Genomic DNA, 8,994 nt, shown 5'->3' with positions numbered 1-8,994 from the left:
TTTCAACCACCTTCTTTTCTTTCTTTGTTTTACTCCATCCGTTTCAAAATGAGTGTCGTTTAAGGTTTTTACACATATATTAAGAAATGCATAAATTAAAAGAAAAAGAGATGTTACTCCCTCCGTCCCGGAATAACTGACCTATTTTCTAAAAAAAAGTGTCCCAAAATAACTGACCCATTTCAATTTTCAATACAACTTTCATCATTCCCAATACAATATAACACTAAATAATACTACTTTTATCATTCCCAATACAATATATTCCACTTTCCCCTTTATTTATACACTTTTCTTAATCTGTGTGAAAAACCAAAGTAGGTCAATTAAACCGGGACGGAGGGAGTATTTTACTAAATTATCCTAATCAACTATTGGTTTGTTTTTCATTAAAGAAGAAATAATACTTTGGAAGTAATGTATATAGTATTAATTGAAGGGTACAATTGAAAAGAAAAAGTTATTATTGCATTGGAAACCGAAGGTGACATTCATTTTAAAACAAATATTTTTGGCTAAAACGACACTTATTTTGAAACGGAGGGAGTAATAAACAATATGTTGCATTGATTGTTCGGCACCGAACCCACTTCAATCCTTTTTACTATTGTTACTTGCTTGATGCCTTCTTGAAATATCAAATCGTCAAGCTTCACGATTTTGATTTGGAGACATAGTGTATTTTGGAGTACTGTTTATTCCAAAAGTTTGATCACCGATTTTGTTTTGACATATGTCACATGTGTAGGTGACTAACAAAGTAGAGAGCTTGACATTCAAACTTTCAGAGTTAGGACCAATCCAGACGGGAAATACTTGTGTGACATTAATGTCACGGTGACATTAAATCTGGGCCACACATTGGGTGACATTAGATGTGTTGTGTGGCCCAGATGCAATGACAATGACAATGTGTGGCCCAGATGCAATGGCACGGTGACATTAATGTCACCAAAGTGCCACCCAATCCAGACCCAGTGTACCATAGTAATAAGTTTGCATTACCATGGGATCTTTACTTCATATAGGTTTCTTTTAATTTGGACCAGTAAACGTTGGGGTTCAACTTGAACCAGTTAAAGGCTGACCATTGATATATTAATATTTAATACATACGGTTGAGATTAATTATTCAGTACCTGTTGTACAAGTTGAATGATGGGCAAGGTTTATGTAAGATTGGCTGCACTGTAACATTTTTGTCATTTTGTGAAAATGGATTTATGGGTTTGGGTCTAAACATGAACCTTTGTCATTTTGTGAAAAAACTATTTACGGAAAATAAAATAAAATTTGTCAAAAAGATTAATGTGAAAAAAAATCTGCTACAATAAAATACGGACAAAGTAATTTATATAACACAAGATGAGAGTAACGTAATGTAATATACTAATATCAACCAATTTATTTTTTTAGAAAAAACTATTTACGGAAAATAAAATAAGATTTGTGAAAAAAAAACTATTGAGAGTAACGTAAAGTAATATACTAATATCAGCCAATTTATTTTTTTTAGAAAAAACTATTTACGGAAAATAAAATAAGATTTGTTAAAAAAGAAACTACATGAGTGAAGAGTTTGAAAGGAAAAAAAACTTTTATTAATTTTTATCAAGTTTGGATGCCAATCTCTTATTAATAGTTACGTTTTTATTTTTATTACGAATTTCATTCTTAGAAATTTTTATAGTGGCTTGTATTTATTTTTAATAAGATACATAAATTGACTATATATTCTGGAATTTGCAAGACTCATACTCATGTGCATCTAGACTCTAGGGAAAAGGAGTTGCTAGCATGTTTTGTATAAGGGGGTGTATGGCATGGGATAATTAGAACACAACTTGTGATACCAGGTAATTTCATTGGTCCAAGTTGGACCAAAACATACACTGGTTCAAGCTAAGGGGACCCTACTTCATATAGTAAAAATAATAGGCAATTGTTTGGGTAAATTGATACTCTTTAATTCTCACAAGGAAAATCATCCAAGGACACCTAAAAACCTATTTTACACATCAAAGGATATAATAAATGCGATATATTGGTGATGTAATAAGAAGAGTGATAATTAATAAAATCTATTGGTTGTTTTGATACGTATAGATAAACTCAAAACCAAAATAAAAAGGAAAATGGAAAGTATGAAACAAAGAATAATTGAAATTTCTCAAAATGTTGACAACAACTTGAGAAATTTCTTAACAGAGTAAAAATAAATTATAAAAATAATAATATTAATATAAAAATGCTTAGTTTAACTGATAACACGGTGTTTTCTATTCCACATTTGGTTTGTTGCTATTTTTTTTTTTTTAGTTTTTCATAGATTTCCTCCACGAAAAGTAATATTATTCGAGGTGAGTCACATATTAAATATGTATCTCTTTCCTAAATATATATATATATATATATATATATATATAATTAAGAGTTCAATCTCAATCTCAGTTGAAAGAGATATATATATATATATATATTTTTTTTTTCCGTCAAAATATATATATATATATATATATATATATATATATATATATATATATCTCTTTCAACTGAGATTGAGATTGAACTCTTAATTTGAATTTTTAGATTTTAAGTGATTTTTAGGAGTATTTAATTTCAATGTATACTATTAAAAGATTCACCCCATTCAATAAATTTCTAGATTCATCCCTGCATGCACCTGCCTTTAAGTTGAAATTAAGATCCCCGCGTCTCTAGAGCTGGAGTGACACGACTTGTTTGATGTTAATCTAACAAAATATGAAGAAAAAAACAAACATAAGTTGAATTTTGAGTTATTAATATTCGGATGACATTTCAGTTGTGAGAATGAGTAATACCATAAACTTATATTTAGAGTGAGAAGCACCTATCGTTGTTAGAGTTTCAAAATATTTTCAAAACATAGAGTCCTAGCAACACACTCATTTTCCTTTTGTACAGAAACATACTCTTCTTTATTAGTTAAATTTCATATAGGTCTCGCCAAACCATGTGGATCGCATATAATTTTGGTGAGACCCATAAATTTGAACAAATAAAAAGTGTGTTATAAAATATGTGTTAATAGGATTACTTTCATTGATTCATCCTACATCATATTTTCTTTTTCCTACCTAAAAACCACTTAATAATACTATAGTATTCATGTCCCCTCAAAAAAATATTATAGTATTCATGTGTCATATGTCTATATAAAGACATATGGTATTGGTATATCACCATCAAGGCATTAATCATAATTCCAGAACATTGTCATTGTGCCCATTTCATTCATTTGTAGCGAAAACTTCACTTTAAAAAATTTCTTCCTTTATTTCAAATGGAATTGGGAAGCATATTGAACTTTCTTGAGGGCAGAACAATTTTAGTCACTGGTGCCACTGGCTTCCTCGCAAAAAGTATACATATCTCTCTCTCTGTCTTTAAGACATGACTTAATTATATATATGTTTGTTTACTTGTTTAGTTTTGCAGTTTTGGTTGAAAAGATTTTGAGAGTTCAACCAAATGTGAAGAAACTTTATCTTCTTCTAAGAGCTAAGGATTCTGAATCTGCTGCCCAACGTTTCCGCAATGAGGTGATGAATATTTGTATATTATTAGAACAAATATAAGCATGGTCCTAAGGGTGGGTGGAAAGGCCGGCAGTCCAGGACACCATTTTCTTAGTGGCACTAAAATTATTATTTTTACTTGATAATTAGTATTATATAGATATATATTTCTTTTTAATTCTCTTTGATTAATTCTATTGAAAATATATTTTTAGAGAACTTCGATTATAAATAAATCTTTTGCAACAAAAAATGTATGAAGAAAAACATTAGAATAATTAAAAGGACAAAATTTTATTGTTTCATCCAGAGCATCAAAAATCTTAGAACCGGCCCTGAATATAAGTCTCATTTTCGTATAAAATAACATTTTTCATTCTTTCTGTTTTTTGATATTTTAAATAACATTTTTACTACTTTTTTCTCATTATGTATACGTAATAAGTTTGTGTGTGATATGTAGATAATAGGGAAGGACTTGTTTAAATTGCTGAAGGAAAATCAGGGTTCAAAATTCAATTCTTTTGTCTCTGAAAAGCTGACTTTGGTACCTGGAGACATTTCTAAAGAAGGCTTGAATTTGAAGGAATCCATTCTAGAAGAGGAGATTTGCAATCAAACAGATGTTATAGTTAATTTAGCTGCAACAACAAAATTTGATGAAAGGTGATACAATTTAGAACCTTATGTGTCAAGTTAATTTCTTTATGGTTAAATTGTTCAAAAAAAAAATTTCTTTATGGTTAAAAGTTGTATATAATTCTTCATTGATTGTTATTAAATTCAGATACGATGTTGCATTGGGTATAAATACATTAGGAGTCAAGCATGTTTTGAGCTTTGCCAAAAAATGTATTCAACTAAAGGTGCTTGTCCACGTTTCAACAGGTTGGTATAGACATGTGCTAGTGAAAATTACTACTCTCCGAGGGTCAAAATAGGTTCGACAGAGTTAGACTTTTAAATGCTTAGGTCTTGTCTAGTAAATTTCATTTTAATATTTTACATGACATTTTAATGAATCTGACTATACAAGATATCATATTTAAATTCTACTATAGTTAATAATAGTATATTGGCTTATTAGCAGTTTTGACCCCTTATGTTTCAAGAAGTTGTGATTTTGGCCCCCTAACAAAATAAAATACAAAACCGCCCCTAAGTATTGCCCCTTTTGCAGTTTTGGCCTCAGATCAATTTTGACCAAGTCAAAGCTGACGTGGAGGCCACATGTGTATTTTTTTTAATTATTAAAAAAATATTTTTTTATTTTTTAATTAAAAAATTAATTAGAAAAAAAATTACACACGTGGCGTCCACTTGTGCATTGACTTGGTTAAAATTGGTCAGGGGGTCAAAACTGCAAAAGGGGTAATATTTAGGGGGCAGTTTTGTATTTTATTTTGTTAGGGGCCAAAATCGCAACGTCTTAAAACATAGGGAGTCAAAACTGCTATTATGCCTAATATATTTACATTTACTAAAAAAGACAATAGTATATTTACATATGTGAAAAACTAATGTAAACTAATAAATTTAAATGGCTTAATGCATAACTGTCGTATGTAGAAGAAAAACCACAGGTTCAACTCTAGAAATTTTGGATTCTTCATATTTTAACCCTTTAAAGAGGTAATTTTCAGTCATCTTGACCTTTTGCGAGGACAATTTTAAAATTTCCCCCAAATATCTATTTTAACAAGGTGAGGGAAAAATATGAAGAGTTCAAAAGTATAGGGGTGCAATCTGTAATTTTCTTTTTACAGAGACTATTTTCAGAACTCACACAAATTAGAGAAATTATTTTCGGTATTAACCCAATTTAACTGTAAGTGAATAAATACTTATATTTCGTAGTCTCAAACGTAAGAAAATTCAACTATTTTTACACCATTTAATAATGTCTTCCTAATACACTCATCAATTATTATCGGTAGTATTGCAATGACTCAAGGTAGAATTGTGTGTTTACCATTATGTATATGTGTAAAGTGTAAGATATTGAATGGAATAGATATTGAATTAAAAATGATTGATGAAATTTAGGTAGAAAAAGATAATTTTTTCTGTTTTAATATGTTGAATGCACAATTTCTAATATAAAGTTTTCATTTTAAACTTCTTAACAAGAGGGCACATGTTAGCATTTCTTAAAAGATTAATATAGTTCCTTCAAAACTTTCATTTGAGACTAGAGCGATGAAGTACTTAATAAGATTAATAGAGTTTGTCTTTTAAAAAAAAAAGATTAATACAGTTCCTTCAAAAGAAAAAAAAAGTAATATAGCTAAAATATTATTTTTATTTATTTATTAAATAATTTTGTAATTTGTTTGAAATTGTCAAATATGTTCATTATTTTTTTAGGGGAAAGTATGTTTATATGTTATTGTATGGCAGAAGGACTGCTATCCATCCATATAATAAAGTCAAATCTTCATCACAATTAATCCCTTTGTATTCAAACATGCATGTATCAAAAAAGATGTCTTTTTTAGTCACATTTGTTGCAACAACTTAATTAGACCACTTATATTTTTTTAAATCGACTATACTAATGTAAATAGTCTTCATGACATTAAGATAGTATTATATTTTAATATATAATATGTCACAAGTTAGCATATATATTTCTTAAAAAGGAGTATGTTTTATGTCCATGCAAGTAGGGGTGGATCCAAGACTAAATTTTTGATGTGCTAAAATAATCATCTCAAAAAGTTTTCCTAATAAAACTAGTGATTATGTATTATTTCACCTAAAATAATAGTTTCAGTAGTTTTTGTGTCAAAAAAAAAAAATAGTTTCAATAGTTTTATTAGTCCAAGTTTATTTGTAACACTAACAATTGCTAACGGGAACAAAATGAATCGTAACTTTTTTTAATATTTTATTCTTATATACTCCATCCTATGTAAAAATATGGTGTGCTTATAGCCAAACCAATCCTTATGCTAAATCCGGCCATGCCTGCAAGTATTTTGTGAATAAAATTTTAAATAGTTTTTTTTATCATCTAAGTTGTACTTATGGAATTTTTTTATTTTGTTATTGTTATACCTTGCAGCTTATGTGTGTGGCGAGGGAGGAGGACTCATATTAGAGGATCCTCATCGCTACGGTGTGTCACTAAATGGAGTTCCAGGACTTGACATTAATATGGAAAAGAAATTAGTGGAGGAGAAATTGAATCAATTTCAGGCACATGGAACAACTGAACATGATATTGAAGTGGCCATGAAGGACTTGGGTATGGAAAGGTAATCAAATAAGTGAAACTCTCAATTTTTTTGCATGATTGTGAATTCTAATAAATACAAAAAGTTGAATATGTTTGATTTTTTTTTTTTTTTTGCATGATTGAATTTATTAGAGCTACTAAATATGGATGGCCAAACACATATGTGTTTACTAAAGCAATGGGAGAAATGCTTGTAGAAGCTTTCAAGGAAAACATGTCTGTTGTTATTGTTCGTCCCACCATTGTTACTAGCACTTATAGAGAACCTTTCCCTGGATGGGTTGAAGGCTTAAGGTAAATCACCAAATTATATCTTATTATATTACAAAAAGTTGAATGATGACATTTATGGTTGGTCATTTTACAATTGTTACCTAGGCGATTTGAATTACGTTTATTGATGTTACAAATTCAAACTCTTATTATTGAACTAATATTTCTTGGATAAATAAATAAAACAATAATCATCTTTGAATCTGATTTATCTAACGTAATTAAAGATGGATATAATTTTTCTCTAATTTTAGGTAATTAATCAACTTTTTCTAGTAAAGTTTTGAATCTCAATTATCCTCCATTTTTCTAATATTTGGAGTTTTCTGCAGAACCATAGACAGTGTAGTCGTTGCATATGGTAAAGGAAAGTTAACAAGCTTCATGGCGGATCTCGACGCAGTTTTCGACGTGGTGAGTCACCAAATAATTTTTTTTTCCTGTTTTGGTCTATGCATGAAATCTTTCTTTTGATAAATTCCACAAATTGATAGTACAATATTAATATTGGTGTTGAATTTTGAGCAGATACCAGCAGACATGGTGGTAAATGCAATTATAGTAGCTATGATGGCTCATGCAAACCAACCTAGTGATCATATCATATATCATGTTGGTTCCTCTGTTAGAAATCCAATTACGTATCGTACTTTTAGAGACTATAACCTTAAATATTTCAAAAAAAAACCATTGATAAACAAGGATGGAAAATCGATTAAGGTTGGCAATATTACTGTGTTTAGCAACATAGCTAGCTTCCGGAGATACATGTTCATATGCTACTTGCTTCCTTTAAAGGTACTTAATTAGTTTTATTCATTAATTTCAACCATTACAATTCAAATTCCTTTTGTAAAAGATTTTGATTTGGTGTATTACACACGTTTCTCCTTTATAATTTGAAAATGGGAATGTGTGTGGGACTGTGGGGTCTGATAACTCAACTGATTTGAGCTAAAAGAGTTGAATGAGTTAAATGATCGAGATTTAAACTTCTGGGACACTATTCATGAATTAAATGACCTGGGTTCAAATTTTGGTTGCAAATTAAATATGAGTGGTAACTATTTATGAAATGACATTGTTGGGACTTTATGGTTTACCTAGCTCTTTGGTTGTGTTTCCTTGTTTGTTTATGAGTTAGATTAGTCTTTATACACAATTTCTATATATTTCTCTTTGGTGTCAAACAAAAGAGAGTAGTGACATATTTGAAAAAATAGAACATATGTATCACTGTGGTGTAGGGAGGTAGTGTAATTTTCTCGATTAGCAACAATGCGCTAACAAAATTTTCATCTAACAGGGACTAGAGGTGGCAAATTCAATTTTGTGCCAATATTTTCGGGGACTATATACTGACCTAAACCGGAAAATCAGTACAGTTATGCGGTTGGTTGATCTTTACCTGCCTTACTTGTTCTTCAATGGCATGTAAGTTAATTGATAATTAGCATCTAAATTAAAATATTATAATAAAGCATTTGGTTCATTAATTAACTTAGTGTTTGTTTTTGTACACAGATTTGATGATATGAATACAGAAAAGTTGCTATTAGCCGTAAAACAAGAAGGTGCAGAAATGAATTTGTTTTACTTTGATCCCAAAATTATTGATTGGGAAGATTACTTCATGAATATCCACATCCCTGGTATCTTCAAGTATGCATTAAAGTTTTAATCATACCAAAAAAGATGCATTAATTAAAGTGAGTTTGTGCGTGATAATGTATTTTGCATCGACAATTGTTGATTTATATATGTTCTATGATTTAAACTTGTAATTTCATTGTAATTGTTTTCAAATTAAAGTTGTGCTTGTCATATCATACTTTGATATGTAATATACTATTTAAATTTTATAATTGATCATATATATGTGATCAAATATTAATTTTACCGTGTGTTTTATATTTCATA

General features: G+C 29.4%; 1 protein-coding gene across 1 annotated transcript; it reads left to right on the top strand.

Moving 5' to 3' along the window:
* The first annotated feature begins 3,226 nt into the window (after positions 1-3,226).
* Positions 3,227-8,994, top strand: LOC146950187 (fatty acyl-CoA reductase 3-like). Its single transcript, XM_085746128.1, has 10 exons — positions 3,227-3,404; positions 3,481-3,584; positions 4,024-4,226; positions 4,348-4,448; positions 6,628-6,820; positions 6,934-7,095; positions 7,407-7,488; positions 7,603-7,872; positions 8,381-8,508; positions 8,599-8,994. Exons 1-10 carry the CDS (start codon positions 3,326-3,328, stop codon positions 8,753-8,755), a joined length of 1,479 nt encoding a protein of 492 aa, XP_085602254.1. The 5' UTR covers positions 3,227-3,325; the 3' UTR covers positions 8,756-8,994.

Source organism: Medicago sativa, chromosome 2, assembly GCF_051527215.1.
Source record: "Medicago sativa cultivar Bolivia chromosome 2, Bolivia_mono, whole genome shotgun sequence".
NCBI classification, from domain to species: Eukaryota; Viridiplantae; Streptophyta; class Magnoliopsida; order Fabales; family Fabaceae; genus Medicago; species Medicago sativa.
Note: the sequence above shows the minus strand (reverse complement) of the source record. Positions and strands in the feature narration are given on the sequence as shown.